Genomic DNA, 26,196 nt, shown 5'->3' on the forward strand with positions numbered 1-26,196 from the left:
ATCCGAATGATAGACGGAGGAACGTCTCAGGAAGTGATGGTGCTCAGTTTGATTGTAGTCGATTCTTCCCATCCATTGCCATAACGCTAATACTCCACATACATTATCAGAAACTGGCTAATGGTGAGGGTGCCATGACAGTCACGGAACTTGCGTTTCAAGACTAGGATAAACCATTGCCATCTAAATCGTGTTAAAATGGTGTCCGCCAGTGGTTGCACCGATGGACACTATTTTGGAACGGTTGTTAGACAGATAATGCCGGTAGCCGAAAACGTGAGTCAGTTTATGCCTTTCTCCGGCCCCTTTCGCAATTCAGCGTGGACATGTCTGAATGCGGTTTGTTCATGGATCACTTGGACCTTCTCCCAGTAGTTTCTTGAGGAAGCCTGCTGTGAATGGTGGTTTCCGCTATTATTAGGTTCCCTAGTGAGACGAAACGCAGGCCATAACTCGTGTCACGTGACGTCACGAGCAGCAGGTAAAACGCGGCTCATTTTTTTACTTCATTTTTTTTTCAAACGGTACCACCATAGTAATGTAAACCACAAGTACATAGTAAACCACGAGTACCACGAGTAAACCACGAGTACGTACACCATATCAGTCTCCCCGACCGTCGCGAGCAGCCCGAAAACACAGCCGAAAAACGTGTCCCACTGAAAGTTTTCGACTGTTGACTGATTCATTAGTCCCAGCCACGTCATCAGTAGGATGCAGAACCTGTGTTATTACGAATATCTGCTTAGTTTTCAATGTTGTCATAATAAGAAGCTTGTGAATCCTTGTGATGTCGTAACAAGTAACAGAAGTCCGACCTTTACATGTCTACCAGTGACGGCATGAGGAACACAAAACTTGTCATTGGGTTCATTTACCCAGCCCGGCAGCGGCGTTTCGTCAGCTGATTAGCCGGTCCTCATCACAGACGTGAGCCGACGCGCTTACATCCGCAAGTATTGCCGGCCGGAGGGTAAAGAGCGCTCATTGATTTGTGTTGCGTGATTGTTGCATGATTTTAGAATTTTTAGGCTCTCCCTTAAGAGCCAAGACCAAATCTCAGATGCTGCCTGCAATGAGCTTAAAATATGTGTCCAAATGCATTTTCAAAACTGGTCAGCTTTCAACACCTTACATATTACCCGTGTGGGATTTGCACTTTTTATTAATTAAGATTGTACTTTTTAATTACATGGACTTGACTTCATTATATAACTGTCATGTCGGCTTTTTTTTACTTGGGTACCTGTATTGCCGACGGTGGGGAGAGAGCTACGCTGGCTGCAGGGTTCCTGTACTGCCATGATGGAGAAATGCTGTTAGGTATCAGACGACGTAGTGACGTCACTGAAAATGGGTTTGCATCGATCTGGGTTCTTTTGGGCCGACTGAAGGCTACAAGGCATTTGCTAGCGATATGATGTCACTGGTATTCGACTGGATATGTGACGTCACTGGTTGTGAGGCTTTAGGGCTCTTTTGGGTGCAATGAATGCCGTAAAGCATCACCTGACGATATGTCGTCGCTGGTATTCAATGAAACATCAGGCGCGACGGGCCTTATTCCATCTTTACCTTTCGTACCTGTCTGCTGCAAGCATTTGCGTGCCGAATAAAAGCTTGACCGAATCACCTGAATGTGTGACGTCACCAATCACCACTTGATACGAGTGCACTTAGGCCCCACGGCCGCGGTGTATCATGTTCCTTGAAATATCACTGGGTATCGTGACGTCAGTGATATTCGACTAAATATTGGTCACAACAGGTCAAGGTTCATTTTTAGCTTCGTACCTGTCTACTGCAAGCACTGGCGTGATGAATTAAAGCTACCAAATCACGTGAGTGTGTGACGTCACTGGTCATGCATTTTTATGGATCTTTGGGGGCCAACTGAGGGCCGTAAAGCATAGCCTAATGATGTGACGTCACTGGCATTCGACTGTGTGTGATGTCACTTGTGATCAGATTTTACGGCCTCTTTTGGGCCGACGAAAGGTCATACTACATTAACTGAAGATGTGCCGTCACTGGTATCCGAATACAATTCAGGCGGCCATGGCCATGCTCCATCTTTACCTTTGGTACCTGTCCATTGCAAGTATTTGAATGCTGAAGGAAGGGTCTGCCGAATTACCTGAGTGTGTAACGTCACTAACCATTAATTTGTATAGACTGTTTTGAACCCACTGCAAGCCATACCACATCAGCTGACCATATGACGTCACCGGTTTTCGTCTAGGTGTCATGCGCAACAGGCCATGCTCTATCTTTGCCTTTCGTACCTGTTTACTGCAAGCATTCGCGTGCTATATCAAGGTGATGCTGAACCATCTGAGTGCGTGACGTCACTGGTCATGAGTTTATACAGGTTCACTTGGGCAGCCCAATGCAACAAAGCATCATATCCTGTAAAGCATCGCGGGATGATATGACGTCACTGGTATTCGACCCAACATCAGGCGCAACAGGCCATGTTCCATCTTTACCTTTCGTACCTGTCTACTGCAAGCATTCGCGTGTTATATCACGTCATTGGTTAAGAGTTCTTACGGGCTCTTTTCGACCCCCTATATGGTATAATGCTTCAGTTGACGATATGATGTCACTGGTGTTCGACTTAGCATCAGACACAACATGTCATGTTCCATCTTTGCCTTTCGCACCTGTTAAAGTATTGGCGAGCCTAATGATGGCTCTGCCGAATCACCTGAGTGCGTCATCATGAGTTTTTACAGGCTATTGTTGGCCGGGAAAGCCATTAGGCATCATCTAACGATATGTCGTCACTGGTAATCCACTAAGTGTGTGACGCCATTGGTCATGAGTTTTCCCGCGCCTTTTTGGGCCGACTTAAGGCCATTAGGCATCAGGTAACGATATGACGTCACTGGTATTCAATTAAGCATCAGGTACAATATGTCATGTTTCATCTTTACCTTCCGCACCTATCTACTGCAAGTATTCGCGCGCCACATAAAAGCTCTGCCCAATCACCTGAGCGTGTGGTGTGACTGGTTATGAGTTTACGCGGGTTTACCCGGGCTGACTGAAGGACATCAAGCATCATCTGGCGATGTGACGTCACTGGTATTCAACTTAACACCAGGCGCGGCAGGCCATGTTCGTCTTTACCTTTCGTACCTGTCTATTGTAAGCATTGACATGCTTAAGGAAAGCTCTGTGAAATCTCCTGAGTGTGTAATGTCACTGGTCAGAAGTTCTTTACGGGCTGCTTTTTTGTACCTATAGGGTACAAGACATCAGTTGACGATATGACATCACTGGTATTTGACTTATAGTCGAATAACAGTTAAGTCGAATAACAGTGACGACATATCATCCTGTGATGCTTCACGGGAGGTGTTGCTTTGTGGCCTTGGGCGGCCCAAGTGAATCCGTATGAACTCATGACCAGCGACGTCACCCACTCAGATGATTCGTCTGGAGTTCAGTCGATTACCAGTGACGTCATATCGTCAGCTGATGCTTGATGTCCGTCAGTCAGCCCGAGTAAACCTGCACAAACTCATGGCCAGTTGCACCACACGCTCAGGCGAATCGACAGAGCCTTTTTGTAGCGCACGAATACTTGCAGTAGGCAGGTGCGAAAGGTAAAGATGAAACATGGCTTATTGCAACTGATGTTAATTCGAATACAAGTGACGCCATAACGTTACCTGATGCCTAATGACCTGAACTCGGCCAAAAAAGGCCCGTAAAAGCTCATGACCAGTGACGTCACACACTCAGTGGATTACCAGTGACGTCATTTCGTTAGCTGATGCCTTATGGCTTTCGCTCAGCCAAAAATAGTTGGTAAAAATGCATGACCAGTGACGTCGCACACTCAGGTGACTCGGCAGAGCCATCATTTAACGCACCAATACTTTACAGGTACGAAAGGCAAAGATGGAACATGACCTGTTACGCCTCATGTTAAGTCGAACACCATTGACATCATGTCGTCAACTGATGCATTTTTCCCTATAGAGGGTTCCAAGGAGCCAGAAAAAACTCATGACCAGTAACGTTACACACCCAGGAGACTCGACAGAGCCTTCATTCAGCACGTCAATACTTGTAATAGACGGGTACGAAAGGTAAAGATAGAACATGGCCTGTCGCGCCTGATGTTAAGTCGGACACCAGTGACGTCATATCATCAGGTGATGCATTATACCGTTTGGGGGTACAAAAGGTCCCGTAAAAAGCTCTTGACCAGTGACGTTACTTACTCAGGAGACTCGACAGAGCCTTCATTCAGCACGCCCATACTTCCAAGAGACAGGTACGAAAGGTAAAGATGGAACATGGCCTGTCGCGCCTGAAGTTTAGTCGAATACCAGTGACGTCATATCGTCAGCTGATGCTTGATGTCCTTCAGTCAGCCAGAGTACACCCGCGTAAACTCATAACTAGTTACACCACACGCTCAGGTAATTCGGCAGAGCCCCTGTGTCGCGCGAATACTTGCAGTAGATAGGTGCGAAAGGTACAGATGAAACATGGCTTAGATGGAGCATGGCCTGTTGCGCATGATGTCTAGTCGAAACCCAGTGACATCATATCGTCAGCTGATGCCTTGTGGCCTATAGTAGGCTCAAAAGAGTGTGCAAATTAATGGTCAGTGACGTACACACTCAGGTACTTTGGCAGAGCCTTCCACGGCAATGCTTGCAATGGACAGGTACCAAAGATAAAGGTGGAACATGGTCTGTCGCGCCCGAAGTTCATTCGAATACCAGTGACGTCACATCTTCAGTCATTGCCGTATGACCTTTCGTCGCCCCAAAAGAGGCCGTAAAACCTCATGACCAGCGACACGCACAGTCGAGTGCCAGCGACGTCACATCGTTAGCTGATGCTTTATGGTCTTCAGTTGGCCGCACAAAAAAATCCGCCAATACTTGCAGCAGACATGTACGAAAGGTATAAATGGAGCATGACCTGTTGCCTGATGTTCAGCCAAATACCAGTGACGTCATATCGCCAGCTGATGCCTAACGGCATTTCGTCGGTCCTATAGGGCCCGTGGAAACCCACGGCCATTGACGTCTTACAGTCGTATAGCAGTGACGTCGTTAGCTGACACCTTGTGGTCTTCAGTTGGCCGAAAAGCACCGTTGGAACTCATGGCCAGTGATGTCACACACTCAGGTGGTTCGGCAGCTTTCATCCAGCACGCCAATGCTTGCAGTAGACAAGTACAAAGGTAAAAATGAAGCACGGCCTGTTGCGCCCAGTTTTTATTCGAATACCAGTGACGTCACGCTATCCGGTGATACTTTGCGGACCACGACACACCGTGGTCGTGAGGCCTAAGTGCACTCGTATGAAGTGATGATTAGGGACGTCACACATTGGGGTAATTCGGTCAAACCTTTAGGCGGCACGCAAATGCTTGCAGCAGACAGGTACGAAAAGTAAAGATGGAACGAGGCCGGCCGCGCATGATGTTCAATCGAATACCAGTGACGACACACGGCCAGCTGATGCATTATGGCATTCAGTGGACCCAAAAGAGCCTTACACACTCACGACCAGTGACGTCACATACCCAGCCGAATACCAGTGACACCATATCACAAGCAAAAGCCTTATGGCCTTCAGTCGGCCCGAAAGAGCCCCGATCCCGATCGATGCAAAACCATTTTCAGTGACGTCACAATGTTAGCTGATGCCTCACAGCTTTTGCCCCGCACGACAATACTCGAAACCCTGTAGCTACCGTAGCTCTTCCCTCCGTCGGCCATACAGGTACCCAAGTAAAAAATTACCGTCATGTCACCATGATATAAAGTGCTATCATAGTACCTGCATTCAGCTTAGGCTGCAAAAATGCTGGCTGTGTTGAATAAATTTGTCATAGTAATGCTGGTGTAAAAGTTGCAGCCCAGCAGTCTAAATTTGAGTGCACTGGGTTTTGATGTATGATTGCCACAAATTTCAGTGCATGAGGAGCCAAGATTAAAAAAGCAGCCCTGTGCCGGAATGACAGTTTCCTTTAAAAATGCCAACAAAAGTTTAATTTCAATCAAGATTTAAACTTGACTGTACGTATGCTGTACTTGACAGTTTTGACATTCAGCCAAAACTGGTTTTCCTGGATACATGCACCATGTTCAGCATATCACATCATCATCACCATTGTACTTAGGCATTGTGCCTTCGGCAGATCATTAAAATGGCATGGGAAAATATTTTTGGACAGGATTATTTTGTAAATAGCAGTCATTTCTACATTAATTCTATATAAATTGGATCTAGACCCTTCAAATGGATGGATTTCTGGAATCAGAGCTCACACAAAGCAGTGTGTGTTGTGTGAGTCGCAGCCCCCACCATCCGATTACAATTCCAGGCAATGGCAGAATTCAGTGGGGAAAGCTTAACATGCTGCAATGCTTGGCATGGTTTGTCCCTAGCCTTGGTCCGTCCTACCCTTAGACGTCAACTGAGTCCCGCCCTCAGACGTCAAGTGACCCTTAAGCGCAATGGCTTCCACCACCCACAGGCGTTACTGTGAAGGGCAAATAGCAAGCCCCTAAAGTGACTCAAATCCACCCTGCCACTGATGGGGGGATGGGAAGGCAGGTGCTCTAACCATCTGAGCCCCAGAACAGACAAGTAACATTTATTTCTTGTTCATAATGTTATATATATATATATATATATATATATATATATATATATATATAATGGGCAATATTCAATAAGCAGCAACTCTATTGACATCCAAGTGTTCTCAAAATTGATGTGATGTAAAGGGTTACATGCTGGTTAAGCCAGAACTGTGGATGTCACCTATTTGTTTAGATAAATTGTACCTGTAGGCTACGTGAATGACTAATATGTTAAGTGTTTCATCAAGCTGCATTGACTGTCAGGTGTCATATTATGGGTGTTTCATGGAGTATTGAAGGTACACTGCACTTTCAGGCAGTGATCAGCTGGAATTAACCACTCACTCTGTCAAGGCATTCTTCCACAACAATGGCAGTAAGTGTTTTTCCTTTACATTTGTCTTGAAGGGAAAGTGACACAAGTATAAGATATGACACATGGGATTGAAATGTTTTATTGTTTATGTAATAGGGTACCAGCAATTACACAGTAACACATTTCCATGTAGGCATCTTGGTACAATCAGGATGTAAGCCTGGTTGCAGCTATATGCTGTCATTTTTGCTTTATTGCTCATTTGTACAATGTGTCACAAGTTTCATCAATAACACGTGTTTTGTGAGCATGCCTTTTTACAAGATCATTGAATGCTGACATGTCCTTCCTCAGCCACAGAAAGGTAAAGTAGGCACAAAGGGCCAGAAGCAGATCCTGGAGGAAAACAACCAAACATTGAACTTCTACAGAATCATGATCCTGGGTTCCAATGGCCTATTCTTGGCTCTGAATGGATTTGTATTCTCTGAATTTGCCTACTTTGAGGTGGTAAGTAGTAAAGCTGTTTTGTTTGTCATGTAGGGGCTGTCCTGAAAGTGGAATATTCAGTCTGGATTTGTTGGTTGTCATGCTGGTGTTTTTCATTCAGTGTCTCCTATTAACTGATTGGAAGCATAAGTATGTTCATTAGAGTTTTAAGTAGATCATAGAATTGAGACATTTTGGTGTGTTTGTACTCATTGCTAATGTTTTCAATTGGATTGCCTTAAATGAAAAATAATTTCAATTCACCTTGCCTATTGATGCCATGTATTCTGGCTCAGTGAGGTAGCCACACTCATGACAGGCAGCAGTGACCCCCTGTGTGATTCAGGGACCATCCATCATGTGATCTGCACTGTGCTCGACAGGCTGCATTCCTGCTGGTGGCTGTAGTGCACATCAGCTGTTACCAGTTCCTGTCATACATGGCGCGGCCCAAGTACTCGTCAACGGGCCAGCTGGCTGATGGGGGACTGGACCTGAACGTCGAGTCGGGTGTGGCCGAGTGAGTAGCCCGTGACCCGCCACAGGGTGTGAGGGATGCGGCTGGGACTCGGCACGGCCATGGCCGGCTGCCAGCGGCAGAGGGCCAGGTGTCTCTGGACGCACATCCGCTCATGGCTAAGATCAACATTTGCAGCCGGGTGTCGCAGAGGGTAACGTTAGAACTGACTCAAGCCAAATGTGCATCGGGTTTTATTATCCTTTGTACAGACTCCCGGGCAAATGTTCGTTTATGGGGCCTGTCGCTTAGGTTGTGTTCCGCAGAAACTACGCGCAGGGGTGTCGTCAAGTGTACATTCGTATCAAACTCTATCCAGCATGTGTCATGTGCTGGTCTGCTGGCAGCAGTATCCAGGACCCACGCTGGGTTCCTTCGATGGGGACGGGTCTCCGTGTTGTCGTTGCCGCTGAAGGCACTCGTGAATCGGACGTCATATGTCGAGCTGGAACGACACCGAAGTGTTGGGGTCCGTATGGTGATATCTACCCGTGTGTGAACCATTTCCTCAGTAACTGTATCAGGCGTCATCATGGACGGTCCCCTGGCTTCAGGAGGCCTTTTGTGTGTCCGTCTTCGGGCGGCTACTTCATATGTGGACGGGGCGCGGGGACGAGCAATCCTGATGATTGCCTACATGCCGTGCCAGTACTTGCTGGAGAGGTCAGCGCCAGCCGTGCTGTCTCGCGGATGTGGCGACGCGACTGCGGGGCGTTAGCGTAGCTATGGGTCTGCGAACAATGTGCTGTGAAGCATGTAGGCTTGAGTGATGTAGCTAGGCCTGTCGTGGACATAGCTCTACCAGCTAGCTGCCTGGGCGTATGCTAAGATGCAGATGAAGTGACATGCAGATGTTGTTGATGGGTGACTCTTACCAATTTTGCTAGAGGCTGAGTGTCGCGCAGGGGTGCTGGGTAGAGGTCTATATCAAAACCTCAAATGGTCCGCAATGACGCTACAAAGTTTGGTTAGCTGTTCTGCAGGCATTATGGGATCGGAGGTCCCGAAACAGAAGGCAGTAAGTTGCTAACGCTGCATACATGGTACCAATTAAAACAGGCCGATAGGCGCACCTTCCGGCTCACTGGATGCAGTTTCGTGGCCTTTGTATATGAAATCCGGCTCCTAGCAAGGTGAAGCACGGGGTTTCTACGTACCACATGCACGTGTCCCGAGAACCCAGCTGAGTTGTCGACTCAGCCCACACCATGTGGGTGTGTTCCGGTCTCCACATGCATTTACTAGTGGTGTTGCGGACCAGATATTGATGAAATAGGCATCCGTTGATGAGATTCAAATGCTCAAGAGAACTATGGTGCTAAATTTCATGGGAGAAACATCACGCTTTTTAACGTCGAACCGAGTTATTGTGTTACTTACCATACGATGTCACTTATGTGCTCTTCAAAAGTGGAGCCCTGTGACCTAGGGCCTTCGGAATTTGGCTTTATTAACTTCATACCCTCGCCCCCCCCCCCCCGCCCCCTCCCCTCCCCTCCCCTCCCCGCCTCGTCTCGTCAGGGCGCCTATTTCCAGACGCCTTTCAGCGCGTACGTTGTGAATTTCCGCGTGTCGGTCATCGGCTGTGTTCAGAGTCGCTAGCTGTATGGTAGTCAGTCCTAGTATAGCCCCGAAGGAGGTCGTTCGCCGGACTGGCCTAGTAGGATGGTTCTAAATAGTGAGAACCTGTTCAACGTCAGTGACACAGCCGGCTATGCGGTGACGTTTTTTTGGACACCCCCCCCCCCCCCCCCCCCCATAACCCAATTTAGCCGTCCCTGTATGAGGAGGCCGGTCACGTGCGCTTGAGGGCAAACCGTAAACCCGTTGTTGACAGTCTTTTTGCTACGGACGCCAGATATCGGCAAGTAACTGAAATAGAGGAGATGTGAATCTGACTACATACCTTTAGTGGATGTACCGGCTTCAGGTCGCTGAACGGTCTCCGGACTGTTCGGTCGATAAGTGTTGCAGTATCGGCGGGAGAGCGGCTAATATGACCTTTTTGAACACAGATCTAGGGGGCAACTTGGTGTGGCCTGAAGGGACAGACTGGGTCACGTGAGTTACGCATGCTTGTAATCCAGTTCACCGCCATTGAACTGGATTACAAGCGTGATGTACATCATGATTGCACAGCACGATTACACATCATCATTTTGTGGAACGAAAATGCCGGTCGGACTGGGCAGGCTGAACCCTAGCCAGTCCAGTGTTGGACACTTTTATCAGCGCGCGAGCGCTGCGCCAGTGACCAGACGCGCGCTGAACCGCCGCCGTGCAAAGCGAGCTTTACAGTGTGCTGAACCAATCCGTGTGCATGGGTTCCCAAAAAGTTGGACTCCTTTACTCGGGTTCTGGCATTCCCTGCATGCTTTCAATAGGTGGCGCCACCTCTGCTGCCATTTCGTCCTTCACTGCTTTAATCAACGCTCGGTCTAGACCAGGGCTTTCCCCTCGCTTCGGTATCCAAAATGAGCGCCAACTGCGGAGCCTGCTACGACAGCCCCCGGCAGCGAATCAGTGAAGACGTAGTGCTGAGTTTGTTTTTGTTTCGCAGCCCACCCTTACCCTACAGGACCATGCCGCAGTCTCGGTGTTATACTCGACTTGCATGCGGTGAAAGGTGGCTGAAGCTGGTTTGTGTATTCCAGCTAGCAGGATTCCTCCCACTAGCCCGGCTGGTCGCGTTTCGACGAGTTTCATTGTGTCATCACCTCCGTGCTGCGCGTCTTTCCTGGCGCCGCCCTCAACGTCAGCACATCAGCTAGCGCGGTCTACGCGTCAGTGGTAGTGGTTGGAACTTCTCTGAACCGCGTGTGGCGTCTGTTGCAGGCACGTGAAGGACCTCGTCATCGTAACGTCGGGCTGCCAGACGTTGGGACTCATCTCGCGCTACTTCTGGATCCTGTGGGCTTTCGTGAGTTACGTTCGCGGAGCGCCGGAAACGCGGGTTTTGGAGAAGTTGGCGTTGTTTCCTTGTACAGCAGATGATGATGTCGACTGAACTGTGCTCTGGCACTGCAACTGGCAGAGGCGTGTAGTAGCGTCCCAGCCTTGGGGCTCCAAGATGAATGGAGAGAGGCACAGTTTGTGGACATGAAGGGCATGGAAAGTTTTTGCTTTTGGAGATAGTTGTATGCTGACGCGATCAAACCAGTCATATCGTTATCAGGGCCGTTTACACGTGCTGTGCTTCTTTTTGTTTGTCGTTCATGACCGGAACAAGCGAGTTGTGAAAAATGGCTCAAAGTCGAATGTCAACGCGAAGCCATGGGCGGAAATATTTCACTTCGCGAAGTCGAAGCTGGCTTTGTGCCCATGCTTGATACCGCTAATGATAATAAGATGGCATATGACAGTGAAAATTCTGGTGTGACACGGAAGGAGGAGATCCGCAAAAGATGAGTGTGATCGCCCGGTCATTTTACGTGATCGTATACTGTTGTACGTTGTACGTTGTACGTTGTGTCGTGTTGCATCCCCATTGTCACAAACATTGGATGCTGTTGTCAAATCATTTGTTTATCGAACACCCCTTTACAGGTGCCTCTTCGGGCCTTCCATATGCTATGGAAAAACGTTCTCGGTCCGTACTTCTTCGCCCCTGCACCGGAGGAGCCGGATGTGGATGAGAAGAAGCAACGAAAAATGGCGAGAAAAATGCGCTACGCTGCGCAGTAGGGAACGGGAATTGTTATATATTGTGTTATGACTTGTGGTGAAGGCAATACAAGATATAATGTGTCAATGCGTCTTTCAGAAATTTTGGTTCCGTGATTTAATTCCAGGACCAGAAAACTTTAAGAAACTTACAAATAGGAAAAACGGCTCATGGAGTCGCTCATCAATAGCGTTTCGAGGTTTTTTACATGGAGGTTTTGATTGGGTGCACCCGAAGCGCTACAGGAGGAGGTAGCGTTTGGACAGAGAAGCATTGCGCTGCGGTGCGCTTGGAAATCCTGCCGAAATATTTTGAGAAAAGGAAAGGGGGGAACCGGGGTGACCGAACGGAGGCTTCCACCCAGTGTGACCAGCACGTGAGGAAGGAGTGGGATTTATGATGTCTAAACTGAACGTAATTGTTTAAGCGGTCCCTAGGTCATTTTCCCCAAACGATGCGTCAAGGCTTATTGCCTGTAGACCATCTGACCGCCCACGACCGTACAACACCCGAGGCTGACGAACTGGGCAGTCGGTTTTAGCTGCAACTAGTGACGCAGATCTGACTGCTTCGTCTGGAGACGAACGCCAGCGGGCTTTCTTTAAGCCAATGAAAGCGTGTGCATTGAGACTTCATCCCCCCGATCCCCTGAGTGACAATCGCCTTTGTTTCTATTGCGGAAATGGCATATGTGGGCCGAGGTTGCCACCTTGGGAGCGCGGCGACGCGGTTGGCAGCCTGCCAAGTAGGGTTCGCTTGTTTCTGGTGTTTAGTCACGTGACTCAGGCCCGTTCATTTAGTGCCAAGATTTTCGCCTAGATGTCTTGCTCTTGTCATAATTCTTGGCTTCCATCGCTCTGTGGGGTCAGAGCCTCTAAATCCAGCGTCTGTTTGTCGTTTTAAGCAGGCCGCGCGGGTGCATGGCGAGATTTTAAAGCCAGTGGCAAATCCAGAAATTTGTCAAGGGGTGGGGAGATGCGCGCCACAACGAAATTGATTTTATGCTGCCTGGTTTGACCGGATTTAATCGATCAAACCTGTCTGCATTTCACTCCATGTGGAAATAAAGCTGATTAGTACGCTGGTTTGTCGAAAAGCTACTGAGCTGGTCCGAGTCCGGACACGTACCCCTACCCCAGTGCATCGTCACGTTCGACTGGGCCGTTACAGTCATCGTTCCTTCACTCACCAATCATATTTAAAAGGGTCCACTCTTCACGCTATCATTTTCGCAGCCCGCAGGACCTCGCCATCTCGGTAAGGACGAGGGAGTTAAGCGGAATTTGATCGGGGTTGAGTCCGGGCTCACCCCAAAAAGAAGCATGCTGGTCGGTTAATTGGATTAGAGCTCTTTCGATCAGTAAAGATCATTTGATGGTTATGAAATGAAGGAAAGTGAGTAACTATGGGGCAGGACGACATGCGTCTGGGTACCCAGCTGTCGAGGCTAGGCCCGCGCAGGGACCCCTCTGCGGGATGTGCGCTGAGCGTCCCGGACGGGGACCCCGCCAGTCGGCCCCTCCACCCACTCGTGGCTGGCGCATGCAGCCTGCCCCAGGCAAGCGAGGCGTCGCAAAGATGCAGAGTAAGGCAAAAATGAGGAAAAAAGGGTGGATCCCAAAAAGCATGAAGGCCTTGCTGATTTAGTTGGGTTTTGGCGAGTCATTGGCGTTTTGGATGATCCAGCGCACTCTCGGAATCTTCATGAAGTAGCCGATGCAAACAGTGATCAAAGTCCTTCCAAAATGATATTAGTCTTCACCCATAATACGAGATGATCATTGCGTGGCGAATTATACCATGGCATACTGTGTGCAGTGTGCACTACAGTGGTGAGCAAGGCACTCGCCCTAAACTCCGCCAAGGAAACGAATCTGGCAACGCTTGGCATCTCGTTCTTTGTTGCTGATGCGCACCGCTGTTGCTAAGCGGAGCTGTCTGAGGTCGTGGAGAGGGGCGTGAGAAGCCGTTGTGGTTTGTCGGTGGTGCGCTGGTTCTGTTCGAGTCCCTCGGTTTGCGTAGTACATCTGAGCCCAGCGGCAGGGTCCTTTCCATACTCAAGGTGAGTGTTCCGAGATGAATGCGAGAGTCTGCGCTCAGTTAGCAATTATTGGGGCCCATGACACCCTACCTAAGCTGGCGTCCCCCAAGGCGAATAGCCCAGGTCGGCTGGAAGGTCTCTGGCGATATATTATCGTTGGTGTTAGCCCTTTTGTTGCTGCCTGATGAGTGATGATCCTCAATGTGGCTGACAGCAAAAAGGCCTTTACAAGCAGGAATCTCATGAGTTGCAATGTGCTTAAATTATTATGCAAGGCTCAAGAGGGCAAATAAAGACAACAGGGGAACCAAGGTATTCCACATGTGTGCCGTGCAAGAAGTTCTCCAGTAGTATCTATGTATGAGCTGATACAGATAAAATTATTTGTTAGGTTCCCACCTAATATCCCAAAAGACAGTGGGAGCACCAAGGTATGCCACATGTGTGCTGTGCAAGATGTTCTCTAATAGCATGTATGAGCTGATACAAGTAAAAGTATTTGTTCGGTGCCCACATAATGTCCCACACATGAGGAAGTTGACTGCAGGAAAGTGCCAGGCAGGATTTAGTTTTCTTTCCACTTAGGGCTTCAGCCCCCTGCTCCTTCCAGCTTGGGCTCCTGGCCCCCCTGTCCCCCTCACCCCCCCCCCCATACACACTGAAAAGAAATTGGGGCAAGCCCAGAGAGAAACCCAAACCTGCTTGAGTATTGTTGGGGAAGGCTTTGTCATTTTCACCTTTCAGCCTCCCCACTTTACCCTTGCATAAGGTAATTAGGACACTGGGAGATGGGTCTCCCCAATTTTGCTGTTGTAGGCTTTTCCTCTAATATTAACCATTGCATGCATATCCTGATATCTTCCTGTACAAAGATAGCATTGTCAGGTCAGTTTGTTCTCCTCAGATTTGTATCTAACCTCCCCAGTTGGGAGTTGTCCCTCAATCTCAGAGATATGACCAGTTACTTAGTCACAAGAGTGCATCAATGCAATGGTTGCTTGTGCATGAGAGAGGTAGGTATGCTCATAGGCAGATTGGTACATGTGTGGATGGATATTCTTAGTAGGAAATATGTGGCATGATAGATAGGTATGGCAATAATGTATCAACTTCTGCAAAGTTTGCATTTGCTGCTGTGTTAACAGCCATTTTAACCACCATACAAAGTTATCACTATGTGAAGTATGTCTGGTCTGGATCACAAAGCCTCAGCAGCTGAGTGCCTCAGAATGCTCCAATGAAAACTTCTGTTTCCTAGGTTATGCACCCACAGAAGCAAAAAATACGTCTAAATGTAGTATTCTTTTAAAGGATTTGACTTCTGTAAAGAAGGCTGTGTTCATGTTTTAGACCTCAGATAGCCTGGGTTTGGGCTGATGTGGATGTTTTCATCATTTTCTTGTTTGTCATGCCTATACCTTCTGATGTTGAGCAGACCCCATTGAGGCTGAATGCTGCTATTAATAGGTAGAAGTGTTCTTTAAAGGAATATTTTTATTTTCAGGTGGATCCTGCGATGGGTCATAACTGCATGGTAGCCAAAAGAAAGATCAGATATACTTCCTGTGGTGTCAGACTAAGAAATATGAACAGTTTTAGTGTCTTAAATTCTTCAAGTTCAAGCTTTTGTGTGCCACAAGACCATCAGTGTGTGATGCTTGTCTAAGAAGCAGTGCTTGTGTGTAATTTGTGAATTGTGCTGTGAATATTTGTGCTGCAAACAAACCAAAGATGAAATTGCTTGAGAATAGCAGTTTTGAAGCCATCACATCTGGCTTGCAACTTCTGACTGGCAGCAGCCGCATATTTGGCAGGTGAGGAGATGGGGACGAAGGGGGTGGGGTAGGACTAGTAGTTCCTACCGTTGCTTGGATGCTCCCATATTAGAGGTTTGTCACCATGTATGTGATGTCCAATGATATGGTGCATGTGGTAAGACCTGGTTGTGTGCCGAAGATTATGAATATGATATAACTGACTGATCAAAAGAAGTCAGGTTCTTTGTCAGGTCAGATTTATTCTTTTGCCCTTGGATGGTGGATGGATGCCTGCTGGACCTGTATCAGATTACCACCATTGCTTAAAATATAGCATGGGGTGGAGCAATAGTGGTCAAAGATACAGATGATGGGCCTGACACAGCAGCTGCTGTCTCTTTTCATATCAGAGTGGAGAGCTACAGCTGTAAGATGGTAGGCCTGGAGAAGACTCTGTACAAGAAGCTCAACTTTGAGCAAGGCCACAACCCGAGTGACTTGCAAGCTCTTTCACCACCAGAGAACAGATATGGAGTATCTCCAAACACAACCTTCAGGTACTGTACAGATCAGCTGGGGGCTGGATCAGTGGGCCCCTTGGGAAGAAGTGCTGCATGCTGTATGATAGTTCAATGGAGAACTAGCTGGCTGTGTTGGTCACTGGTCCTGGAGTATTTTTTATTTGAAGTACAGGGATATTATATGTTGATATGCTGTAATATCCTCAGTGTCTGGCATGTTCTCATGCAACATCCATGTGCACATTTTCAGTCATCTTAACTGATATAGATGTGGATGTAGCACATCAAAAATACATAGATATAGAGTTCCTTGCAATTGGTACACAAACAGCATGAGGGACTATTTTGGCTGAGTTAACAAGGTAGGATATGCATTGAATATCATGCATTGATATGAAAAGAGATCTGTGTTGTCTGTTTGTGTGGCAGTGTGACTAATACCCAGTATTTTGATAGTATGTAGTTATATCATCACTAAAATGAAACTGCGCCTGTGTTGCCATCCGCTTTGCCTCATGTGCTCTGTCTTCCCACACATCTGTTTGAGACTGCACTTGTGTTGCCATCTGCTCCTCCCCATATGCTCTGTCTTGCAACACACCTGTGTGAGACTTCGTGTTTCCAGCCATTCCACCCTATGTGCTCCATCCTGCCACACATCTGTCTGAGACCACCTGTGTTGTCATTTTCCCCTGTCCCATGCACTCCATCTTGTCACATGTCTGTGTGAGACCACTTGTGTTGTCACCAGTCCTGCCCCGTGCACTCCATCTTGCCACATGTCTGTGTGAGACCACTTGTGTTGTCATCTGTCCTGCCCCACCTGCTCCATCTTGTCACATGTCTGTGTGAGATGGAGCAGGTTTCCACATGTGTTGTCATTTGCTCTGCCACATGCTCCATCTTGCCACACATCTGTGTGAGACCACCTGTGTTGTCATTTTCCCCTGTCCCATGCGCTCCATCTTGTCACATGTTTGTGTGAGACCACTTACATTGCCATTTGCTCTGTGCCACATGCTCTACCTTCTTACATGTGTGTGAGACTGCACTTGTGTTGTTGTCTGCTCTGCCCCATGTGCTCCATCTTGCCATGCATCTGTGTGAGACTGCACTTGTGTTTCCATCCATTCCACCCCATGTGCTCCATCTTGCCACGCATCTGCGTGAGACTGCACTTGTGTTGCCATCTGCTCTGCTCCATGCGCTCCATCCTGCCACGCGTCCGTGTCGACCTGCCCATAGCCGGAGCATGTCCGGCGACGAGGAACCCGGCTCGCTCTGTGACGTCATCAGCCGCAAGACGCTGTTCTATTTGATCTCGACGTTGAACGCGTCATTCCCGGACTACGACTTCTCAGCGGCCAAGTCGGACGAGTTCAGCCGCGAGCCTTCGCTGGCGGTTAGTGGTGTGGAGTGGAGGGAGGGTGGGGCAGGGAGTGGGGCTGGAGACGGAAGCGAGGCGGAGGATCGGTTAGTGTAGGGAATGCCTTGTGTGTTAGCTAACATATGGATGGGTTGTGCCAGTTGTGCGTAATGGTCGGATCTGATGAGGTGTATGCAGCCGTTTGGCATATGGCATAGCCCCTGCATTAACGCAGTTTTGGTCGGATCGGTACAGCACTGTGTAAACGTGATCTGACATGAGTGTGTTTTCCGACCCAATAAACGCCCAACTTATGACGGCACGCCGTCTGATCCGGTCTGAGCTGATCTTGCCACCCGCTCCGCCCTGCTTCGCGTGCTGACGACGGTGGGCGCCTCTGATCCAGATGGTGGTGGCGAGCATCGACACGTACCTGAGCGCCGCCGCTGGCGAGCAGTACAACGGCCTGCGCAACACACTCTGGCGCACCATCGAGGACGAGATCACGCCCAAAGGTACGTACCGGGCCAGCAGGCCGCCGGCGCCCCGCTCTGCCGCCGGCAGAGGCCGGGTGTGGGGCAGCGGCGCTGCGGCTGGTGGGGCACGGCTGACGAATGGTGCGGGGAAGCTCGTGGCGAGCCTGGTTTTGTCATTTCCCCCTCCTCGTCTCGCCGGCCTGGACTTGGCGGCCGATGTAGTATTGCGTCATTAGTATTGGCTGTCTCCTCAGCAGCCGTCGGGGGATGGGCAGCTGGGATGTAGCAGAGAGGTGCTGTATATTTTAGCGGTTGGATTAATGTTCCTTTCAGATCGGGGTTTAGTCTGGGGAGGCTTAAAGCCCAATGAACCATTATTATTTGTTGATTGGGGGACGAGAGAAAAGTTGATACGTGTGGACTGAGGGCGGGAGGTCGAGGCGTCCTCGGAAGGGAGGGGATTCGTCAGGACGTCTGATGCGAAGCCTGTTTGGGTAGTTATGTTTCCATTTCATTGCCACCTTTTTTGATGCGTCTTTCGTACTCCAGATCAGCAGTATGTCACTGTTTTTTCAGTGAAGTATTATGCCATTCAGTTTTAGAAGATTGTTACATGTATTCCATATTTATTACTATGAACCCATATTGTGGAAGGCTACATCTAACCCATTTGCTAGCTGTACATAATTTTTTGTCGCGGGTCCATAGGATAAAATTCGGGTTATTCTGCTTACTGATGACTTGTGGTAACGGCGTCGTCATCATCTTTTGTTCTAGCTCTGTAAACAGCGCCGACAGTCGGCACGATGAGAAGCTCACAACCTTTACGAATGCTCGTTCCCACTCTCTAACGCTGAATGGCATATCAGTACAATATGTCTCGTGTGAGAGCTGTTACTCGCTGAAACCGGCGCGGTCGGGGCCGCCAGCCCACCGGCCGCCGTCGGGCGGAGGCGGCGTCGCGCCAACCCTGCCCGCTCCGCTGACGCCCGCCCGCCCCCCCCCCCCCTGCCCGCCAGAGTGTGACGTCTACCGCTACAACCCGGACCTGCAGAGCGACCCGTTCGGCGAGGACGGCTGCCTCTGGTCCTTCAACTACTTCTTCTACAACAAGAAGATGAAGCGGATCGTATTCTTCACGTGCAGGGCGATCAGGTAGGCGGGATGGTTTGCTTTTGCGCGGCTTTAGACGCGGAGGCTTCTGTCTGCCTAGGACCGGACAGTTTTATCCATAGCTCTCCACCATATTGGCTGATTGATGTGTCCATGACGCCGGTGGTCAGATGGCGCCAAACGGCGTTTGCGGATGAATGTGCCCACTACACTCATAGCATGGTTGCATGCCACATCGGCCGTGTTCAGCGGTCGTTAGAACTGAGCGCGGCGTCAGAGGTGGGCGTGTTCTCCCAGCGGGTCGTCAGCCCCCGCAATAAACGGTTAAGAGCGAGGACAAACTCAGAGGGTGTGCTTCTTGCTTCCCTGAACGTTAACAGAAATGAGATAATCGAGCTGTAATGAAGCTCGCACAGAGACGTGGCTTTGGTCGTGATATCGGAGCGCCCCGTGATAGTGGTGGATCGTCGGACGGAAAAACTGCGCTTGGCTACTTAAAGGGAATAATCCACATTTGAAGATATTGAAGCAAGCATCAGATATGATGAAACAAGCTCACGCATAACTATTTGTGGGCTTTTAACGGGAATAGGTCACTCGGGACAATACAATTTCGCTTTTTAGTAAATATGGTCCTTTATGCGGCATTGTTTGATTTCGTCATCGTACTTTGCACAATATTAATTGAGAGCCAGTCAACGGTCATTATATCAGCAAATCATACTGACGAACGCCAGATCTGAAGGACTTGGCAGTTATATTGTTCTTGGACTCGATCGCCACATGGCCAGTGGAATGGCAGGATCTCGTTTGCGTTACTACGCTGTCACGGATGCCCAGGCGGCCTTGGAATAGTTCCCCCGAAATAGTCTGCACATCTTTGCGGACGTGTAGCTAAGAGACTAGGACTCAGGTCTTAAGAGGGGCAGACCTGCGAACTACACCGAATGATCGTCAAGATGGCTATTTCTGTTCAAAACCCATGCAAGTGTAGAGCCTTCCAGGTTTACCGAGTGGCTATAATGTGCCGGCCTTGATAGGGCCATATCTTCGCTGTTCTTTTCGATTGGTCCTACTTACATTTCCGGTGAAAAACTAGAATGCCGTTATTGTTATTGGAGAATGTTTGTCTGCAGTACCGATTCACACTACAAAACAAATTATGTCATCCAAACTGTTAGAAATACAACCGTGTGCTCGCTGTCTAACACAGTTCATTTGAAAATATGGTGAATTTGGAATGAGTCGCTCGACTGAGCCACTAGTAGAGCCAAGGATGGTCTTCGGTCTCGTCACATCGCCTAACATGGGCACGGGGTGTCGTAGAATATGTTAGCAGAGGTTCGCCAGCAATTCGGTGCGAACGTGGCTAACTATGGCCGCTGCGCGCGCACGGCCGAAGGGTTATTCTGATCCTTGATGAGAGCCATGGATGGGTGAGGCTGCTTTGTGGAGAGGTTTCTCAAGCTAGCTGGGATATGTTTGATCAAGATCACAGATTAGTTTTCCATGTGGATATTTACAAATCGATGATCAAAAGTATTAGAGATTTCTTGCTCGTAGGGAGCAAAACTGGCTCGGTGTTGAAAAATCAGCTTTAGTGCTTTCGGGTATGGATGGTCATGGTCGTCAAAACAAGGAACGCTCACCTATCCCTCTGTACCGATGGCCGACCTTGGCATGAGTATTTTGTTGGACACGCGCCAAAGTGAACTATTCCCTTTAAATGTCAGACGTGGTATTTCGTCAGCACCCGGCCGCGCGGAATGTTCCGTGGAAAGCATTTGCAAGCAGTGTTAGGCTCAGAGTCTGGAAAGAACCGTGACGTTGTACAGTATAGCATATGAGAGTGCTTAACAGTTAAAGAAGCGCGCTTCTTTGCGTGATAACTGCAAGATGCTGACAAAGGCGTTAAGCCGGGCCCTGTCGCTCATGTGAACAAAAATCACCTTACAGTGTAGAATGGTGTGTAGAGTATAAGCCAGCCGGGTGGGCTGACGTTCTCGCGCCGGCAGCTATATGACCCCGCTTCCTTCCTGCTCTGTTGGTCCGCATTTGTGTCGGTGGGCCGTTGGCCGGCGACTGGCGCCCGACTGTCACCAGTTCGGCGTGCCCACCACCCGGGGACCGCTGTCGTCCGCCGCCGCCGCAGGAGCAGAACGGGTCGGCGGGCGCACGCCGCGCCGCCTCGTCATCCCCCCGTATCGCTTGCAGCGCCGGCGCCCCTGCAGTCTCGCAGTCCTTCCCCGTACCGCGTGCGGCGCCGGCGCCCCTGCAGCCTCGCAGCCGTCGCCGTGTAGCGTGCAGGCTGTCGCTGCGGGCGGCGTACCGGTCTGACGGGCGGTGGCGACGGCGGGGGGGGGGGGGGGTGACGTCAGGCCCCAGCGCCCGCCGCTATGACTTCACCCGGCGCGGCCCCCGGCCGCCGGAGCCCCAGCCCGCCACCTCCGCCCCGCCGACTCGCCGAGCGGAGGCAGGGCTGACCTTGAGGCCACAGCCCATCGTCTTTTCAGGGAGGGTTTTGGCTGAGGAAAATAGTTGCCATGGTCGGGATACTGAACCACTAGTCAGCATTTAGAGCTGCTTGCTGATTAAGTGCGCTCAGGTGGTCAATTTGAAGGCTTTGTAGTCGAATATGGGGTGAGCATAAGGTGCAGGATTTATTCCTGTCTTCGTCTCAAAACCATACCACTGTACCATATGTGCACTTTGACAGCTCTGAACCTCCGTTGGAAACGCCCATTAAGCTGGCATTAAATCGCCGCTAACGGAAACGATACCACCACATTACTGCTACAACAAAAACTCCTACCACCAGGAGTGCTAGACATTTGTTTTCTACTGCCAATACTTATGCACGACATTAGCGTTACGCGACGAAATGTATGTTCGTCACTTCTTCTACTTCAAAAACATAGTCATTACTTTTTCTGCAAAGGTATGTACAGTCATGATTTATTCGCGACTTTACTTCTACGGCAGAGACTTATGCGACGACATTAGTGCTACCGCAAAGGCTTGCGGTCGAGTTTTTGCTGTAGAAGTAATGACTCGTATACGTTCGTATACGTTTTTACGTTATAGCTTTTGTTGTTTAGCACTCATGTTGTGATGTTAGTTTTTGTGGTAAAAGTAATGGCGCCTTTAAGTGAAGACTGCTGAAGACTGAAGCTGTTTGCAGCGCAGTAGATGCGATGACGTGTATACATTTTTGAAACATAAATTCTGTGGTGTACAAGTTTTTGCCTTAGAATTAAGGCGCGCTCGGGTGGGGGTCAACTTGACCCCCGCGAAGGTTTTTTTCCGAAATGTTTCTCGAGCGGCGTGGCGTAGCTGCGCCAAACTAAAATTAAATCTGTGCAACAACGGAGGGTTAGACGAGGCTATACATCTCTGAGATACTTTCTTAGGCAACACAGCAATTAAGTGAGTAAATTCCATTGACCTAGAGTCAGGTATGAAGGTCATACCGGGTCAAACCAACCTGTTTTATCACTCCTAGGGCTTGTTGTATGGGGTATTTTCTGGTGCTTATTTCGAATTTATTGACACCTTTCACAGACTTCTTAAAGGTCAGGATAGATCACTGACCTAAAATGACTCAGGTCAACATTTTGTTTTTAGGAACATACTGCCTGGCGTAATCCTTCTTGCCTATTCAGTTGCAAAACTCAAAGCAGTCTTGTATGATTTTGGTCACCATAGCCTGCAAAATGTCAAACAAGGTCACCAACCTTAAATGAACGTGGGACTGCTGAGAACAGATATGTAGGTTTTGGGGGGCGGGGCACTTTGGAGGCTAACCTGGGGTTTGACCATGTTTGATCTTATTTTACCTGAATTTCATGACCTAGAAACCTCAAACTGTGACCAAAGGGAGTTCACGTACAGGCCAACACACCATGTAAATTTAGTGTCCCTAGCTCTCTTGGTTCCTGAGATCTCAGTTGGGTCAAATTAGCCCCCTCACCCCCACCCCCACCCCCCTATCCGAGTGAAGGGTATCCAACCGGCCAGCCGGGCGCATGCTAATGCCTCGGTACTAACGGAAATTGCGCTCAGGCGACTACCGTGCGGCCTACTTCGGCCGTTGTCCGTTGTGTTTGTGTTGGCCGCCGCGGCGCGCTGTCCCGTCCAGCGTCGGCGGGCCGGGCGCGGGCGCTGTTGTTGACGGCCGTGCGCCGCCTGACCTTCTGAAGGGCGGCGGTGTTGTGCGTGGGCGCGGCGGCGCGCCACAAGGCGTCATGACGTCTGGAGGCGAACGTGGGGCGGCCGTTGGCAGTCGGAAGTGTGTGGATTGCCTGGTGTCAGCAGATGTCGATACGGTCGTGTTTTAGATCGATTGTGAAGCCGCGCGTGACGCGGCATAATGTTTTTTTTTTCGTGGCGGCCGGCCCACGCCTGTCATCATAATCGTAGTGCAGCAGTGGCCGGCCGGCGGCGACCCCAGCACGTGCGGTCCTCGTGATGCCCGTTAATGTGCACAGCGGCGGCTTTGTTTGGCATGGCTGAGTCCGAGGTGACCTGGTGACCAGCTGTCCCGCCGCTCTCCGCTGGACTGTCGGCGCGGCCCCTTGACCGGGGCGGTGATGACCAGTGCCGGCCGGCCCGGCCCCGTGACCGGGGCGGTGATGTACAGTGCCGGCCGGCCCGGCCCCGTGACCGGGGCGGTGATGTACAGTGCCGGCAGGCCCGGCCCCGTGACCGGGGCGGTGATGTACAGTGCCGGCAGGCCCGGCCCCGTGACCGGGGCGGTGATGTATACAGCACCAGTGCCGGCCCGGCCCGCCAGCGGTCGCCTGTCGATAGCGGCGCTGACATCGCTTCCTATCTTGCAGCGTCAACTACAACATGCTGCGTCTCGACTCGGGCTCGGGCCAGGACTTCTCCATGGAGCTGGACGAGGACTACATGCTGGAGCTGGAGGACGGCGATATGTAGTCGTCGGACCGCCATGGTCCCCGCGCCGGCTCTCACCGCGACCGTGGTACCTTCCAAAACGGGACTGCGAGCTAGGCACGGACGCGCTGACGGCCGGTCCCCGGAGGACGAGGACGACGGCAGTCCCCGAGACGCGAGGACTGCAGTGGGTCGCGGAGGACAAACAAAGCACAGAGGACAGACATGGTGTGTTTACCACAGACGGGCGAGGACTGCGATCGTCCGGAGATTGGGCGGGGCTTCTTCGCGTCGGGCGGGGACCGACCCGGCGACGCATGGCTGGAGCCGTCGAGGACGTGTGTGTGTGTGTGTGTGTGCGACTGAGGTCCCTGGAGTGTGGACGAACGTTATCCCGATCGTGAGGGGCGGCGACATTTGTTTTCCGCCGGCGTCGACGCACAACGCACCTAACCCCGAACGAACGTTTCCCGCGTGCTGCCGAGGGTAGCGGCCCCCACGCCACACGCTCTCCTCCGTGCGCAGAGAAAGTCGGTGGCAGGCGTTCCTCGCACGTTCTCCGCGCGCACGTCCACGTCGGGACCGACCGTCGTCGGTCCGCGGCGGCGCATGGACGTGACTGGACCGTGGCCCGCACGGCTGCACTCGGCCGGGTGTGGGGCCGAGCTGAGTCTGCGCGGACGGTGTCGGAAGCGGGTGCGGCGCGGCCTGGCGCACCGAATGTATTGGTTGTTTCGGTGGCGCCGGCGGCGGCACGGCGGCGGACGACGGAGGGTCGCAAGGCGAGCTGGAGCGCAGCCGGTCTGCCAGCGCCGTCCCCAGACATCCTTAGTTGCCGCCCGGCCCGCCCGGAGGAGAACGTCGTCGAGAGTCGTCTCCAGCCAGGTGTCGCTGTCGATGGCTCGTATCCAGTCGGGGTCCGCCCGTCCCCAGCCAGACCGCCCGTCCTCGGCCGTGACCCCGTAGGTCCCTACCGAGCCGGAGATGGCACCGATCCAGCGCAGGTGGCGCACTTGGCCGCCGGACGACAGCTCAGCCGCACCGGCTGGTGCCGCCGGTGGTACCCGGCTCCCGAAGCGGCGCTTCGGGGAGGATGCAGGCCCGACGTACAGAGAGAAGCGCTAGTGTTAGGTTCACCTTGAATATTCCAAAAAGTGCAAAACTGTACAACAAAGCGCGGTGATGGATGTAGTGTACGGTGCAGAGTAAATATCTATATTTGCCCTCGTTTTTAAGCTTACGTCACAATTGCAATCGGTGTTTGAGTGTCCTTTAACCTTGAGTGATTGAATGTAGGGACAGTTTGGCGTACAAACTGCGAGAGTTTCGCAGCCAGTGACATGCCGAACGGTTTTATTTTATTGCGTGCTAATTTAGATCTCTATTGAAGCGTGATAGTATCGCCCGTAGTTTGTTGCGTTCGCCTTCATTGTCCCCGTTCTTTCCATCCACATTTTGTCATTTTATCCTTGTAACCTATGCTAGTCCTGGACATGCGTTGCTTTTCGTTCAGTGGAACGACTCGTTGCCACTGCCTCCTGTTGGGTGAGGCGATAGGCCCTCTTCGGTCCGTCGATGTTCCCCAGAGGGCCGGGATGCTGTACAGTTACGTTGCTTCAGGAAGCCCCCGGCCCACGGGCTGGGATGAGTCGGGCGTAGCCCGCGTTTTGTTCGGACGTGAGTCCCGCGCCGCAGTAGCGTTAGTGTCCCGTCGCTGGGTTACCGTACGGAATGCGTCCATAGATGCTCTAATACATTGCCTCACCGTATGTGGAGCGTAGTGCGGATCTGTGGAGAGGTCCCGTGGCTGCTGGCTGGTTCGCCCGCCGCCTGCCTGAGCCGTTCGGTCCGTGCTGACGTAAGGCTGGAAGGTAGCGACGACAGGTTAGAGCGGAAAGGGTGCACGACACCTTACCTCCTGAAATGTGAGGTGTTCTGGATGGCGGACAAAACAGTCGTCACCCGTCGTCAACTCGGGGTCTAGAGTGATAACGTCGTTCTGGGGTGACATGTGGCGCTAGGTGGCAGCAGGGGCATAGCCAGATTCTTAGCAGGAGAGGAGCACAGGGTTGACAAAGGGCCCCTGATAGTAAAAGGCCTCTAGCCCCGCCCCCCCCCCCCAAAAAAAAATCGCCGGATGTAACCCATCTGTTTTTGAGAACCTGTTTTTGTGACATAAATATGCATATGTATATATATATATATATATATATATATATATATACATATATATATATATATTGCACATTTTTACCTTCTACAGTTGGAATATAGGCCATACGTTACCGCGAGATCAGTTTTGCCTGAAGTTTATAGTGAAAAGACTGACAAAAGCACGCGTTAAATGACTGCTTGAAATAAATCACTGGCGCTGTTTATGTCACAATGGCCCGGTGGACTCTTTTAAAACG

At 50.5% G+C, this 26,196-nt stretch overlaps 2 protein-coding genes across 3 annotated transcripts; both read left to right on the plus strand.

The window, feature by feature from the left end:
* Positions 1-714: 714 nt before the first annotated feature.
* LOC119106391 (transmembrane protein 208) lies at positions 715-11,699 on the plus strand. 2 transcript variants are annotated; one of them, XM_037230029.1, is made up of 6 exons: positions 715-973; positions 6,943-7,002; positions 7,297-7,452; positions 7,815-7,951; positions 10,784-10,868; positions 11,495-11,699. In XM_037230029.1, exons 2-6 carry the CDS (start codon positions 6,997-6,999, stop codon positions 11,630-11,632), a joined length of 522 nt encoding a protein of 173 aa, XP_037085924.1. In that variant the 5' UTR covers positions 715-973; positions 6,943-6,996; the 3' UTR covers positions 11,633-11,699. The 2 variants fall into 2 exon arrangements, with proteins under 2 accessions (XP_037085924.1, XP_037085925.1); XM_037230030.1 differs by lacking the exon at positions 715-973 and adding an exon at positions 1,094-1,115.
* Positions 11,700-13,529: 1,830 nt separating this feature from the next.
* Maf1 (repressor of RNA polymerase III transcription Maf1) lies at positions 13,530-25,556 on the plus strand. The gene is made up of 7 exons (XM_037229223.1): positions 13,530-13,674; positions 15,158-15,467; positions 15,821-15,967; positions 17,177-17,333; positions 17,704-17,812; positions 18,793-18,928; positions 23,725-25,556. The coding sequence occupies exons 2-7, from the start codon at positions 15,385-15,387 to the stop codon at positions 23,825-23,827; spliced, it is 735 nt and encodes a 244-aa protein (XP_037085118.1). The 5' UTR covers positions 13,530-13,674; positions 15,158-15,384; the 3' UTR covers positions 23,828-25,556.
* Positions 25,557-26,196: the final 640 nt, after the last annotated feature.

This window comes from Pollicipes pollicipes, unplaced genomic scaffold (assembly GCF_011947565.3).
Source record: "Pollicipes pollicipes isolate AB1234 unplaced genomic scaffold, Ppol_2.1 Scaffold_6138;HRSCAF=7277_pilon_pilon_pilon, whole genome shotgun sequence".
In the NCBI taxonomy this organism is placed as follows: Eukaryota; Metazoa; Arthropoda; class Thecostraca; order Pollicipedomorpha; family Pollicipedidae; genus Pollicipes; species Pollicipes pollicipes.